Source organism: Phocoena phocoena, chromosome 9 (assembly GCF_963924675.1).
Source record: "Phocoena phocoena chromosome 9, mPhoPho1.1, whole genome shotgun sequence".
NCBI classification, from domain to species: Eukaryota; Metazoa; Chordata; class Mammalia; order Artiodactyla; family Phocoenidae; genus Phocoena; species Phocoena phocoena.
In genome coordinates, this window is record NC_089227.1 from 90387300 (window position 1) to 90403076 (window position 15777).

General features: G+C 45.2%; 1 protein-coding gene across 2 annotated transcripts in view; it reads right to left on the minus strand.

The window, feature by feature from the left end:
• Positions 1-15777, minus strand: part of DGKI (diacylglycerol kinase iota) — a 461776-nt gene that overhangs the window by 258804 nt on the left and 187195 nt on the right. For both annotated transcript variants that reach the window (XM_065884368.1, XM_065884366.1), the window contains exons 4-5: positions 2157-2231; positions 748-804 (exon numbers count right to left, since the gene is read on the minus strand). In XM_065884368.1, the coding sequence (XP_065740440.1) occupies positions 748-804; positions 2157-2231 (132 nt within the window). The remainder of the gene's footprint in view (positions 1-747; positions 805-2156; positions 2232-15777) is intronic.

Genomic DNA, 15777 nt, shown 5'->3' on the forward strand with positions numbered 1-15777 from the left:
AAATTCATATTCTCCAATTTTCTCCATCTCAGTATTACTCTTAGTTCAGATCACCGTTATCTCTTGCCTAGATTAGGAGAACAGCTCCTCAATTTTTTTCTCCATGCTTCCAATATTGCTTGAATTATATGGCATTCCCTCCACACTGTAGCCAGAATAATATATTCTGCTTATAACAGTTTAATGCCCCCTCTAATTACTATGATGATGAGACATTCCACTTGCAGCCTTGCTAACAAGGGCCTTCCTGGTCTAGCTCTGCTTATGTCTCAGGTCTCACGCCTTCCTCATATATCCTCTCACTTTTGTGCCTGTGTGCCTGTGTTCTGTCTCAAAGGCTGTCACTCACCTCCTAGCTAAACCCCGCCCTTCACTTAGATCATCCCTTTGGGTCTCAGTTTAGTTGCCACCTCTTCCAGGAATTAAAATGGACCAGAAGTCAATAAAATGCTATTTCTTTCTTATCTTTTCAATTCTACCACCTCCTCCTCCCCCTACTCTCTAGTTCCATTCAATAAGACCTTAGCTCCCCAATACATTCTGTGAGAAGAAGAAAGGGCAGTAGACACACACTGAAGAGACTTGTGGATTTTATTGATCGTATTTGTTGATGTATCGAAAAGAAACTGATGTGGAATAGAGGGAGATGGACTTCATTTTTTTTTAATCCCTACTGAATATCTATGAATCCAATGAATCAATGGGAAATGAAAGGTGGTATCTGAACTAGAGCTCTGATATACTTACTTCTCTCGGTGATCTTGAGCCCCCTTCTCGAAATGTTGGTTTGCATCGGAAATTAATCTGTCATTTAAAAAGAACAGTGTATTATATTAGAGATAAGCACCCGACTAGAATGAGTTACCTGAAAAAACCAACAGTGACAGATATTGAGACTACAGAAAAAAAGAAAAACCATAGTCTTACACTATTCTTAGTCTTTTGAAATCATCACCTTAGATAATCCCAAGCGGTCCTGTTATCTCCAGTCCATGACTCTTCAGTCTCACTGACGAAATCAAAGTTAGACAGTAATGCTCTTATGCCATAAATTTGAGAAACTGAGATAATAAAGAGGCAGAAGAAAACTATATGGCAGCTGAAATCATCCAGCTGTGTTTTAGATTTTAAAAGTAGGAAAATATAAACTTGAGACATTTTTAATATGACGAAGATGATTCACAAAAATGCACGAAATTACTCTTCAAGCATTCAGCACTCCCTTACTTTTAGATGCGGAGGTCTCCCTATACATTTACATCTTCTTTAGCTACTTGATAAGGTGAAAGGAGTGTAGAAATGAAGTAGGAAATGAGTAAATGGAGTTGGGACAGCAAAAAAAAAAAAAAAATTATTGTAAAATATTCCTAGTCATTCCCACAAAATATCACTTGGCAACAATTGATACTGTGTCCGTAAAACTAAATGAATATCCCCGGGGACTAAAATATTTCAATACATTTACACATGGCGGCTCAAGATACATAATGCACAGAGAATCCCACGTGGAAAAGGGGCAGGAGGCATGGAAGGAAGAGGACAGCAGAGAGCTCACTACTGGAGCCTCTCCCTTGGCCCCGATGACAGATAAATGGACTCTGCAGAATCCACCTCCTCTGGAGGAAAGACACCACCGGAATGTCACTTCCAGCCCCTCCCACACATTAATGCTGTGTAAGCAGGACCGCTGCTCAGAGCAAGGAACTCAGCTTCTGGCCGGGCTCTCGCCCTTGCAGCCAATTTAGGAAGAAGTAAACTTACAAAGGTCAGACATGTCTAAACAATGATTTTAAAGAGCTATGGAATTTTTTTTCTTTAATACGAAACATCTTGTGGAAAATCCCATGGGTGAATAACAACATTTGTTATTGTGAAAAAAATGAGTACACGTGAGGCTTTTCTCTCTAACCTTATTATTCCTTTTCCTGAGAGTCAACATAAAATGATATCAAGTAATACCTCAGCAAACAATACAGTGAATGAAACTTAAGCATTGTCCTTCCATCCTTTCATTATTAATCTGGTGATAATGTTGGACTTCCAGGTTTTTAAAAGAGCATTGTTTTCAAAAAGTTGAAAATGGAAACTGACACCTGGTCTTTGAAGTCCAAACACTGGCAGGGTAGCAAAAATTGCAGCAGGTGGCGCTGTCTCACCTTTTCTAGCTGTTCGATGCAGGCGGTGTGGACGACGATCTTGCAGACCGCACACTTCCTCCTGAGAGCTGATTTCTACAACAGACAATTCAAAAGACAAGAAGAAATGTTAACCGTCTGTTCTGAAGAGCTCCCTGGTAGTAAAGAGAGTATACATAAATGAGGCAAACGTAAACCAATTTAAAACTTCATCATAAACAGTCAATAATCGGACAAACTTCCGCAATAGTACTCTGACCTACCAAGTAACTTCATATCCGTGACTGAGGGTGGCCTAAGATTTTCTCTTTAAAACAGAATTATACTAGCTGCTGTATGCTGAGTATATACTATGAACCAAGCTCTTTATTCTGTTTTTTTCTTAGTTTCATAACCTAACATTGTAGGCATTATTATCCTATTTTTTTTTTCACATTTACTCTAATAGTTAAGGGGTAGGGTCTAGGTTCAAAACAAGCATGGTTTCCCTACAGCCAAACAATCTACATTTCAAGGGGCCATCCCCTTGGACTTTTATTCCCAGCACAAATCTATACAAAGCTACTTGGTTTCTGCCCAAATCTGGAAAGTAAGAAGACGAATTTAACTTTTACGAGTCACCATCCTTATCACCATCACCATCACCATCATCATAGCAGCAGCAGCCCAGTAACAGCAAAAGCAGCTAAGATGAATTTAGCACTTCCTATGTGCCAGGTATTCTTGTAAGCACCTCACAGAGAGTAACTCATTCCATCCTCACCACCTTAAGAAATAGATACTATTCTTACTACCATTTTACAGATGAGAAAACAGGCCCAGCAAGGGATGTGTCCAAGGTCATATAATTAGAGCACAGCAGGGCCAATTAGTCTGATAGCAGGCTCCTGCTTAAAAGCAGGCACAGTTTGGCCTCCCTGACAGTCAGTACCAGTTAAAATTCACAATAAAAATATTCTCTGAGGTTGATCTTTTTTCTAACAATAAAAAACAAGCAGCAGGGAGAGAGAGAAAGGGGTGGAAATCTCAATTCAATGCTGACAGTGCGCTGTAAAAATCTGAGCCACAAATGCTCAGGTCTCTCTATGGAGAACAGTCTAAAAGGCGGATCTGCAGGAATAATTTGAGGGTTTGAGCACTGAAAGAAACTTATTATAACAAAGCCAGTCTGTGACCCAGCCCATCAAAGCATCCGAGTGTGAAAGGCCCGAAGTCCCTGTCCTTAAGAAAGACACAAGACTCAGCTTCCCCTACTGAGATAGGATTTTGAAGCCAAAAATGGAGGTGTGGCTGCTACCAAGGAGTCTGGAAGGACTGCAAACCAGCACCTTGGAAGGCGCAGAATCAGGAAAGAAACTGTAGCCGCCCGCCTCCTTGGTGGTTCTACCCATTCAACACGGAGTCTCCACAGTGCCACGAGCCACCAGCCAAGCATCCAGAACGCTGCAGTCAGTACCGCAGCAACGACACGCATCGTCTTGATACCCACTGACTAAGGTTTAGGTACCCTGCTTGCAAACGCTTTCGTCACTCGTGGCTTTCCTCTGCCTGAGGAAAGAACATGGTCGGTAACCTTACGTAAGCTTGGCAATCAATTGATTTTGCCAAAAAGGAGGATAAGGGAAACCCAAGCACCTAGCTACACTATTGAAAAGTGCCTTGGCTCTACTACTAAAAAGAAAGCGGCGGGAGGTGGAGAGGAAGGGGAAGGGGCGGGAGATGGGGAGGGAGAACAAGAAGAGTGACAAGGGCTTCCCTGGTGCTGCAGTGGTTGAGAGTCCGCCTGCCGATGCAGGGGACACGGGTTCATGCCTGGGTCTGGGAGGATCCCACATGCTGCGGAGCAGCTGCGCCCGTGAGCCATGGCCGCTGGGCCTGCGCGTCCGGAGCCTGTGCTCCGCAGCGGGAGAAGCCACAACAGTGAGAGGCCCGCGTAAGAAGAGTGACAAGTACTAGTAGCAGCACCAGCAACGGCAGCATCGCTCAAGGCAACAGTAATAAAATTCTACGTTTGCAAATATTTTCGTGAGCTAAGTGCCCATAAGGAGCAAACTATTGTTGCTCTCCTGTTTGTTCCGGATCTCCTGGTGGGGATCACTGCTTTAGCACCACCCGCAGCAAATGCACGGGGCTCCTGAGTGAGTTATAGTGACGCTCAGGAGTTGATTTCATTCTACCCATTATCCGCTAAACCCCTAGTAGATTTCACTGCATGCAAGCAAAGCAACACTCTCATGGTGGCAACCACTGATGGGCTTATTTAAGGCCGCCTGAAAAACCTCCTTCCTTACCAGTAACTCCTGCCCTGGTCTAGCCTTGTGCCTGACCGTGTGCTCTGCATTGGGGCCTGCAGAGCTCCAAGGGCTCCTTGAGGCTCCTACGGAGTCACCGGAGATAGTGGGAAGGGACAAATGTGCACTCGTCAAAGCCAGAATACCCCTTCCTTGCCTTGTTCTCCATCTGGATTCCAAGTCGGAACCTCCTTTGAATAGGGATCTTGCCTGGACGAGTTTGAGAACCTGTGGCATAAGACTGTCCTCTCTCAGCTTCCTAGGGTGAGATGTATCTACACCGATATCATTCATGTGTAACAATTCAAGTGCAGTGTTCTACAGATGATAATATATGAAGAAAAGTGCTTTATGTTATAAAACTAATTTTATTTAAACAATGTTAAATTTTAAAAGGCCCTCATAAGGCATGCTTCTATGCCTTCTGAGGCAGAATATATAAAACCATAATCTGAATTTTTCTTTATAATCACTACAACATGATGTGTTTTACTACAAAGAACAGTCATTTTTCTGCTTCCTGTCTTTCTATCAGGCTAGATAGTCTTTCAGCGTTATTGTACCTGACTTTAGTTGCCCCCAATTTCTAAAATGACAGCTTCTAAACAGCTTCTCATCTGATAAATCAGACAATTAAGGTCTATAATCACATGCAAAATTAAGTGAATAAATTCTGAATGAAGGCCTCAGGTCTTTTTCCATAGTAGAAAAATACATGAATTTTAGTTTCTCAACTGACGAGAACTGCTCCAATGAATCAGAAGTCTCAACTGCTGACTTCTTGGTTTATGACTATGCTTTAATTAGTTAAAGTTATTTGAAGTAGCCGGATAATAAGCTTCTGGGCAGAAACTGCTCAGTTAATGCTTGGTTATGTTCCAATTTTTATTTGCAAGATTTAAACTAAATATAAAGATAAAACACAGGAATCTAGACATTCTCAATACTGTAACTACTCACTTTTTCTTTAAAAACTCTTAAGTCAATACTTCCTTCACTGTGAAAAATGATAAAGCAGGAAAAGTCATTAAAATGAAGTCAGCGGCTTAGTTGTTATTCTTCATATCGGGACACAGCTGTTATGGAACCTGGCACAAAGATCCAATTTTAAAAATAAATATGGCCTGGGACCCAAACATGCTTAAAAATTCACATCATAAAAGTTTAATAATTCACTCTCATCAATGAATTTAAAGGCCAATTCGGCTTACTGCTTCAAATATCAAGTAACCTCAGTGTCCTTACTAAGGGTTTCCTGATTTTGTCAAAGGAAATCCATTAATTTGTAATTGTGTGTGTGTGTGTGTGTGTGTGTGTGTGTGTGTGTGTGTCACATCTGTAAAAACTAGTGGAGGGGGCACATCTGTGAAAACTAAGACAACATAGGCTATAACATAGATTATATCCCATTATACTCTGATCATAATTTACTTATATAATAATGACACAATGAATGATATGCTATGCTTTAGGATGGTGGGCGTAACCTAACCAGCAGACCTAACGGTGATTGTAAGAGAACACACTCAAAGTTCTGACTTGGCCCTATACGTTTCCCATGCTGTGGGCACTTTTGGCATTCCAAGCGGTGACAGTTCCTCACCAAACTTCAGCTCATATCAAGTATGGAAGTAAAACTGTCACAGCTTTAGACCACTGGCTCTGGGGATGCAAGCTGGAGCGGGGACAAAAGGACCAGAGGCAAGCAGTGGTAGAAAGTATATAATTGTCCCTGAGAAACAGTTTAATATCTAATCCTATCCCACCTACCCACTTCCTTTGGTCATAAGTCCCTGATCCATATGTACCACCAAGCAAACTATATGTTCTTCCTTTGAACAAGAGATGTGACTTCTGCTAAGTAGCGATGATATCTGGTAGTAGTTAACGACGTTTGATAGAGACGGAAAGAAGAGACGAAGGGAAGGAAAGGGTAGGAGAAAGAAAGGGAAACCTAGTTTCACAGGTTTATGATTTCTGACAGGTCAAAGCCTCCTTGCTGCCCAAGGAAACTTAAATTGAATGCCACCCCTAATAGTCTGAAGTTTGACCCCAAGAAGCATGTACAGCAAGGCTGGCTGAGCCCCTTCCCAATAAGCACACACCAAATCTCATTTTTCCCTGAAGATGGTCAAGTAATCCTGCCTCTGACCCCACCTCTCCCACTGTATTCTTAAGGACACCACCCTCTCCCCAACACACACACACACACACACACACACACACACACACACACACACACACAGGTTTAATCACCAGTGATCAGAAGCGGAGAAGTAGGAGGAAATATTTAGTCTCCGGAGCCGACATGGCAACCCTTTCTTGGCCTCCTGTCTCAGGAGACCTCAGGGCCAGAGGCTGCCGCTGGCCACACAGAAGTACTGGCCTGGCAGCATCTCACTGCACACAGAGTTCCCAGACATGGGCTCACAGACCCAGTGCAAGGAAGCACTGCTTCCATCAGCCCCGCCCTTATCATAAGGCCACAGCGACAAAAGGATGCATGGCCAGGGAAGGGGCTCCAGGCAGGAACCCAACCATCCTGGGAGTGGGGAAGGGTCACAGAAGGCACTAGGGGGAGGACAGGATGGAGCGCCGAGTGGTGAAAAGTCAGGAAAAGGGGGCTGCGTGAGGCTGGTGGGATGAGTTTCCCAGCTCAGGCTCCCCCAGCTGTCTTCTTCCCAGTAATTCTCAGCCCCCTCGCCTTTCCCACGTCAGAAGAATCATGGTGAGAAATAGAAACTGAGCGCTGGGAGTCAGGCAGAGGAGAGACAGCAAGTGCGACGAGAAGAATCTTATCCTCCCTTCTGGACGCAGAGCTCGGCCTACAGGGGCACAGTGACGGGAGGGGGAGGCGGGGCAACTGGGCCCGGGCAAGGCTACCCTTTTCTTCCTCTCCGAGGGTGGGGTGAAGGGACTGCTCGGTAAAGTGCAGGGAAGGAAGCTTCCTAAGCCTTCAGAGTGTCAGGAATTCAGCGTCCTTTCAGTGGGGATTGCCCCTACGGGCAACACGAACAAGAACACTGCTGCTGTATAATCCTAGCTAAGTGAAAACAACGGTTCTTTGATTTATTTAAAAACCCAATTAGAAGAAACGACAAGCATGCTCGGCAAGTTCTACTCCCCTGGGGTGTCTAGGATGCAACCTGTAAATTGGTGTTAGGGAAAAAGAAGACTGAGATTATCTGGAAGTTCCATTCATGTGGTTTCAGGGCCAAAGCACAGGCTCCATCGCCACTCACACCAGCGCCTCTTTTCCTCAAATAGAATACAGGCCGTTTTGGACAAACCAAGAGGGTGGCTAGCTGACGTGCCAGCGCGCCCCTACCGTGGCTCCTTGCTGCGTAAGTCTCTCCGAGACGGCAGGATTTCAAGAGCCCAGACCAGGGAACAGAGATGCCTGACGTCAGGGGGGCGGGGTGGAGAGGGTCTCCTACAGGGAGTCCTCACTCTGTGTGAAACCCTCAGCCTGGGTACTGCTGCCGGAGTCAAGGCCTTGATCTGTCAGGGCCCCAGGTGTTTGTGCCACGTGTCCTCTGGACAGGGCTCGGGGAGGGCCGGATCCCTCTGGGATATCCCCACAGCGTCGCCACCTTAGATACCAATGATGCCAGAAGTACCTCAGCATATACGAAAGCAACCGGAGGAGGGAGCAACCGGAGGTTGAGGGGCTGGGAAGGGGGTCACGTAGACAAGTAACGAAAACACTCCGCAACACGCAAATACACACCGACGCGCCTAAATCTGCACACGCCAGCTCCCGGGAATCAGGATGGCCTGAGATGTCCCACGTGCGAACTTCGCATGTAGCTGGAACAATGTCAGCATTCTGAGTGCTGTGCAGGAAATAAAGAGGAAGAAGCTTCTGTCCTTCCTGGGAGAAGCTGGCGCGCCACTTGAGGCGACACGGAGGACTTGAAAGAAAAGGTCACTAACAAGAGAAGACCGTGCACGGCTGAGTGCTGAACGAACAGCTCAGACAGTAAAAGCTGCAATCGAGAGCAGGGTGAAGCCCCAGCGGCTGACTCAGTACAAAGGACGTAACACCAAAGACAGCAAAGTGTTGAACTGGGCCTTGAAAGGAGGTAATATTTGAAAACTGAAGCCACTCCAGCAGGGAGAGGATCCAGTCTCTTTACATAGTAGGCACTGATGCCTCCTAAAAGGAACAGAGCGGGCTTTTGCGTGTCCGATGGGGCGCTGAGCCAGGGGCCCACAGGCATCCATCTGCATGAGTCACTGGGCACCATGCTTAACGGTGGAGTGTGGAGGCCTCTCTGTGTGCCTGGTCGGGGGGTCAGGTGGAGGAGGGTGGGGAGTGGGGAACACTGGCTGTGGGTCACGAGGGTCTCAAAGGGAAACGGCAAAGCAGAACTTTTCCTGAGAGGACCTGGGTTACAAAGTATAGAGTTACAAGAAGATGGAGATTCCTCTGTATTTCCATTCTGCCCTAATCCAACACCAGGAACACTGCCTGACACATATTAGGAGATCAAGAGATATTCTGGCAGGGAGGGAGGGAGGAGAGAGGGAGGGAGGAGAGAGGGAGGAGAGAGGGATGGAGGGAGGGAGGGAGGAGGGAGGAGAGAGGGAGGGAGGAGGGAGGGAGGAGAGGGGGAGGGAGGGAGGGAGGAGGGAGGAGAGAGGGAGGAGGGAGGAGAGAGGGAGGAGGAAGAGAGGAGGGAGGAGAGAGGGAGGGAGGGAGGGAGGGAGGAGGGAGGAGAGAGGGAGGGAGGAGGGAAGATGGAGGGAGGGAAGGAGGAGAGAGGGAGGGAGGGAGGAGGGAGGAGAGAGAGGGAGGAAGGGAGGAGGGAGGGAGGAGGGAGGAGGGAGGGAGGGAGGGAGGGAGGAGAGGTGAAAGGGCTTGCAGACTAGGGCTTTCTCCTCAGTGTAAGCCCCCAGCCCAACCCCAGTCTGGAAAACTGGTGGCTTTGGAATTGAGACAAAACCCCCCTAGGACACAGGCATTTTCAGGATAGGCAATCCCAAAAGAAGAGAGAAAGAGGCATTCTATAGGAGTTTGAGGGACAGAAGACCTTCATAAATACTAGAGGGAAAACAGGGTAGAGGCTTCACAAAAAAAGCTAAACAATTTCTGTGACCACAAATGTGATGTCTTTGGGGGAATTCCAGAGATATCGGATGGGAAGGCTATCTTGCAAAAGGCTGAGGTCTTACATAAATGGGTGGAGTTAAGAACAGGAAGTCTGCATTACTGAAGCTCATGTGATCCCACCTACGTCTGTAGGCTAGTAAGACTGGAATATCTACTTGGGTAGCAAGTTGTGGGGCTGCAAAGGATTGGGGCCAGCACGCAAGCCAGCCTTCCCAAAGAAAAGTCCCAGCTGGGCGATGCAGGTTAGGCTAGAAAGGTGGATTGGGAAAAGATTGCTAAAGCCCTTAAATCTCGAGTGAGAAATACAAATTTGAACCTAATAGTCAATGGGGCACTAATAATTTTTGAGACTCATGTGGCCAAAAATAATAATTTAATCTGGTGGCAGGATGCAGCACTGTCTGAAAGCAGGAGGAGGAAGACAAGAGGAAATGAGACGATTGATATATTAATTAGGTCAACCAATAAATACTGAGCACCTACTAAGTGCCGCTCACTGTCCCAGGCACTGGGGATACAGGAGTGAATAAAACATTGAAAAAATTTTTGTTTTTATCTCATGGAGCTTACATTCTCCTGGGAGAGACAGACAATAAACAAGATAGGTAAGTGTGATACATAATACGCTGATAGAAATAAGTGCTAAAGAGAACAATTAAAGCGAGAACGGGGGCTGGGGGGTATCAGGGGCAGCGGAGAGCTGAAGTTGGGACAGGTTGGCCAGGAAAGCTCTCACTGAGAAGATACATTTTAAGAAACACCAGGAGGGGGACTTCCCTGGCGGTCCAGTGGTTAAGACTCCACGCTTCCAGCGCAGGGGTGCAGGTTCGTTCCCTGGTTGGGGAACTAAGATCCCGCATGCTGCATGGCATGGCCAGGAAAATAAATTAAAAAACAAAAAAAAACAAAAAAAAAAAACCCAAAAAACTGAGCTACAAAGCAATACTTTAAAAAAAAAAAAAAGAAGAAACACCAGGAGGAAGTGAGGGAGTTGGCCATGTAGTTATCTGGGGGGAAAGCACTTCGGGCAAAGGGAACAGCAGGTGCACAGCCCAGAGGCATGAGGACTGTGGGATGTTTGCAGAGTGACCAGGAGCCAGGGTCACTGGAGTGGAGTGATCTAGGCGGAGATGAGGCCAGACCACGATGGCAGGCCAGGTCACACAGGGATTAAGTAATGAACAACAAGAGCCTACTGTATAGCACAGGGAACAATATTCAATATCTTATAATAACCTGTAATGGAAAAGACTGAAAAAGAATATATATATATAACTGAATCACTTTGCTGTGCACCTGAAACTAACACGACATTGTAAACCAACTATACTTCAATTTTAAAAAAGATATTAAGTAATGAGAGTTCACAGTGGAAATTCACATATTAGGCAACGAGCGCCTGAATTGGAGTGATGAGAATGGAACAGAGGGCTAAGGCAGAGAAGCAAGAGTGATGCACGGACAGAGCACGGCCCTCTTTCCATCATACGCAGGTCTCCGGAAAGGTGAACACAGACTTCTCACACCTGGGCCTCATGTCTTTCAGGAGAATAACTGATATAGCCAAGCACGGCTTCACTCCTACTCCACGGTCAGCTCGCTGGTTGTGTGTACGCCAGCTGACTACACCTACCGCACTCTCGGGACTGTCTCCGAAGTACTGCAATAAAACTCACTTAACCTGCTCTTCAAACAGCTTAGTTTGCTCTGTTCTAAGGAACACATTATCTGAAGCACTTTGCATATGAAGTGTTTATGCTTCCAGAGACACCTCCCCTGAGGAACCACAGATGTGCCCATGTATCTGGGGTAGGCAGGATCCTCTGGCGCTAAGGCACAGAAGGGTCTACTCCACAACTTCCCTAGAGACACAGAGAGAAGGAGAAAAGTGCCACTGTTCGTCATTGTTTGGACACGAATAAAAGCTTTCTATTTCCCCGACAGCCAGTACATTTTATATTTTTCATTTGAAGAGAACAAAAAGCAAAATCCTAGAGCAGAAAGCTACGGGAAGGGAAAGGACTTTGTGAGCTGAATATGAGAACCAGAACAACACGTGGGAACCTCGCCCATCAGGGCTCACGGGAGAAACAATTCAGTAAGAACCAAATTAGTAGCTATCGTGTTAGTTCAAAGCTAAGTTGATGGCTGGTTATAAAGGACGACACCTCACTGTGTTTTGACCACTGGATCAGGGTTGGAAGAAGTGGTGGTCAGAATGGCACGGGTTCATTTTAAGAGGGGAAAAAAGGTGCATGCCTGTATCTCAGTAGTTTACCCTTACACTGAGATTCGTACCAAATCATTCTCTTTAAGAGCGAATCGAAAGTGGCTTATATCAGTGACTTTAGTACATTTTTTAAATGAGAAGATAGTACATTTTTTAAATGAGAAGAAAGCGATAGGTGCAAGGCTTCTCTAATGGGCTTCAATAGAAAACTACCACAGGACTCTTAGGACATGTCTACCTCTTGGAACTTGATTGGGTAACTGGTGTACACAGCTACTATCTTTTGTACCTCTACATAAAGTTCAGGTACAGTTATTGAGACATAAACCAAGTATACATTGCAGCTGTTACTTATGAAAAGGATGAATGGCCTGCTAAATCTGTATCGGCTGGTACAAGTTTAATGGAAGGATACTAACACACGGCTGCCTCCAGAGCCAGGATGTGAGAAGCTGCGAGTGCCCCTCATTGACTGGTCCAAGATTGCCGCCCCGGTTAGGCATTCCTTCTGCCCGCTCCTGCATGGCCACGATGCATTAATAAAGGATTTCAGACTAATGAACCTCAAGAAATCTTCAGAAATCCATAATTCTATTTCCCACCGCTGGTTCTCATTTTACCCAAGCACATGCCCTATTTCCTCATTTCTTTTTTCCCATTTGTTTCCTCTGTGCTTCTCAGCTTTGGTGTCAGCGGGTTCTGACCGTGGCCGGTCAACAGCGTTAACGTTATCGTGTGCTATCTTCCTGCTTTGGTTCTTTTCAGCTGCTTCTATGGCTGCTCCCTGTTCAATGTTTATAGTTTCTTCAAAGTTATCTCAGATCAAAGCTGCCATGTATCTGACTGTAGGTTAACTGAAGTGTTTCCATATGTACAAAAAATGTACATAAGTATGATTACAAGTATACAGGCACTAATAAGTAGATATTCACACAATTAGAGCCCTACACACACAACGAACACATGTGTACTCCCAATTTTCCAGCAGATAGGTATGAGTGAGGATGGGCTGGTCATATCACAGAAGTCACAATAGAGACGACAGGAAATGATGTCTCAACATTGTCTTAATTGTCTAGTTCCAAGGTAGTATATCAAGGGCATAGCAGAGATCTGAAGCTTAACGTAAACTAGAAAACACCAACCAAAGTTTGCCTTTTATTACTTGCTAGTGTGATAGCACCATCTATGCCATCTTACTTGCAGCATGAATCCTAATATGTTCACATTATGAGTTTACTTTGTGGAAACAGATAAAGTTGGTTTTTTAAAGTTCACAGCTTAAGATCTCTAAGCAATGATTTAGAGACATTTGCTTTAATCTGGAAGATTGTGTCTACTTAAGAAGCCATATCAAACCATGGTAAATTACCTATCCTTTTGCTGCCATTTCCAACATCCCAAGCTGTTGATGACGCAATTAATCAAAGTCTTTCAGCCAGTCTGGCCCAAGAAGACCACCATTTCAATCACAGCTCACCCAACGCTGTATCTCCAATTGGGCGTGTGGTTTTCACCCACATACATACAACTACTGGTGCCATTTTTCAATGAGGATATCATTACCACAGACAGAATATTTACCAGGAGGCTAGCAGTATAATATATACATTATGTGCTCTAGAGACACAGCTCACTTCAGCCATGCAAAGTGGGTACCACTCACCTGCTTTATAGATAAGGAGCTGAGACCCTATGAGATTGAGCAACTTGCCCAAGACAGACTGGCCAGGAGTAGAACCTAGGTCTTTCTGACTCCAAGCCATCTCCTTCTATTACATCTTACTACTTTCCTCTCATTTTACTAATGACAGATTTGGGGAGCAGGACCGAGAAAGCTAGGTAACCATGATGTTCGGCAAGACTGCTTTAGATGATCTAGTCTCATGACAGCCCCAAGGGGATGGACTTATGACAACCCTACCATGACCACCTGTGCCAAGAATGGTCAACAGTAGTCTCTATCCTCCATGAGAATCAAATAAGAAGGGCACGACACAGGCTAAACAGGACTTACAACCCCTCAATAGCCTGTAGTAGTGAATGTGGAATCTCCCTGTGAAGAGCCTTAAAAATACGGCAGAAATTCAAACGCCCTGGATTCTAAGTGTAATGATACTTAAGTGGCAGGGTTGATCCGGTGACAGGTGTCTGTGTGTGCGTCTTTCAAGAATCACATCGCTGAACTCATTCATTCATTCTGTGGAAAAGGGCAGGGTAACTACTCAATGTAGTCAGTGTTCTCAGTACTGAGGACCCAGGAGGGCACAAGACAGGCAGAGTCCCGAGCTAAATGGAGTTTATGTTCTGAGAGGGACACAGACAGGCAAGTAAGGAAGTGATTTTTTTTTAAAGGTTAGAAAGTGATGTGCACTAGAAGAGATGGAGAGAATGGAGAAGGGGCACAGCTGGGCTGGTTGTTCCACCCTCTCTTTTATTCAGTGAGAGAAAGGGGGATGATTACAAGGTCCTCCAAAGTTACTACCCTGGCACTGCCTGTTGGGTTTCAGTTTCTGACCATCCTCTGGAACCACTTTTTCTCAAGAGGAATGACCCGAGCAACCAATTTTTATTGAGTGCTTGCGACTGGCCACGTGGTTTGTTGCTATATACGCTTTATCTCATTGAAGTTTCCAACAAACATAAGCAGCTGGTATTATCGACAGTTTACAGATATGAAACTGAGGCTTAAAGAGGTTAAAACAAAGATGGACGTCACACAACTAGAAAATCCCAGAGCCTGGATTCAAAGCCGGGTCACTTGATTCCAAAGCCCACACACCACCTCGAATGAAGACACCAAAGCAGGCTTTGCCATTTCCTTCTGTCTTTAAAACATTACCTTCTGCAATCTGTATCTGCCTGGCATATGAGGTAAGAAAAACAACAAGAAAAATCTCCTAAAAAACAGACAATATCAACCTTGGGGTCAGCAGTAGTTCTGGGTAACTGCTAAAGCAAACACTGCTTCAGTCGAGACTGGGGCCTCTAAACGATAAGAACGTTGGTTAGAATCTGTTGTTCTGGGTGCCCGGCACTGAGAGACACTGGAAGAAGGGAAAGCCCTTCTGTACACCTGGGCATTGCCTAGGCAATATGTAAACCCTGCACTAAATCACATGCAAACTATCTCTATTAAGTGACAGAACCGTACCCATATTAAATAAGAGACCCACTCCACACAAGCACACACCCACATACAAACACACAAATGCAGCCTCAGTCTAAAAGTATCATTGCAGAAGAGATGACAACCATGCTCAGAGGCTCAGGCTCTAAAAATAAAATAAGACAGACAGACAGACAGCTTAATGAAAGTTTAAAACAAAGGCAAAAGAACTGCATAAAGAGACAGAAAAGTGAAGAAGCCCCACCGCAGTGATTAAGTCTCTCTGACCTGTGTTTCCTTTAAGTGGGAGTAAATTGCCCCAATGACCACCCCAAAGGGTCATTGTTACTGACCAACACCGACAAGAGGAAAACTGCATTGCGTGGATAAGTAGTTTCCCACTGAATACTGAGATCTCGCGAGATGACAACGGGTGCTCTGTGGGGAAAATAATGGGTTTTCAACAATCATCCCTTCCCCCCAAGCAAACAGAGAGCAAATCCTGCATCCCTAATGCCTCTCTTGGAGCCTGAGAATACATGTTAGATCATCAAACGTGTTCAGTGTTTTCTAAACTTATTCCATCGCAAGCCATTTTTAAGGAAGAATATTCCATATTGCTTTTACAGGAGTTCAGTGCTCTCTAGAACACGATTTTATTTTTTTGAAAGCAGACTGTGCAAATAGACAACGGTACTGCTGATGCCGGGTCACCTAGGAGAGAGTGGCAGAGCCCTGAAGCTCCCTGGGCTCCGTATCTTATCACTCTCTCTAGTGCACAAAGTGGGCAGGTTCAGTATGACAAGCTCCTCAAGCATACGGATAACACTCCAAGCCATATAATTCCAATGATAACGACAGCTGTCATAATAACAATGGCTAACTGAGGGCCTGCC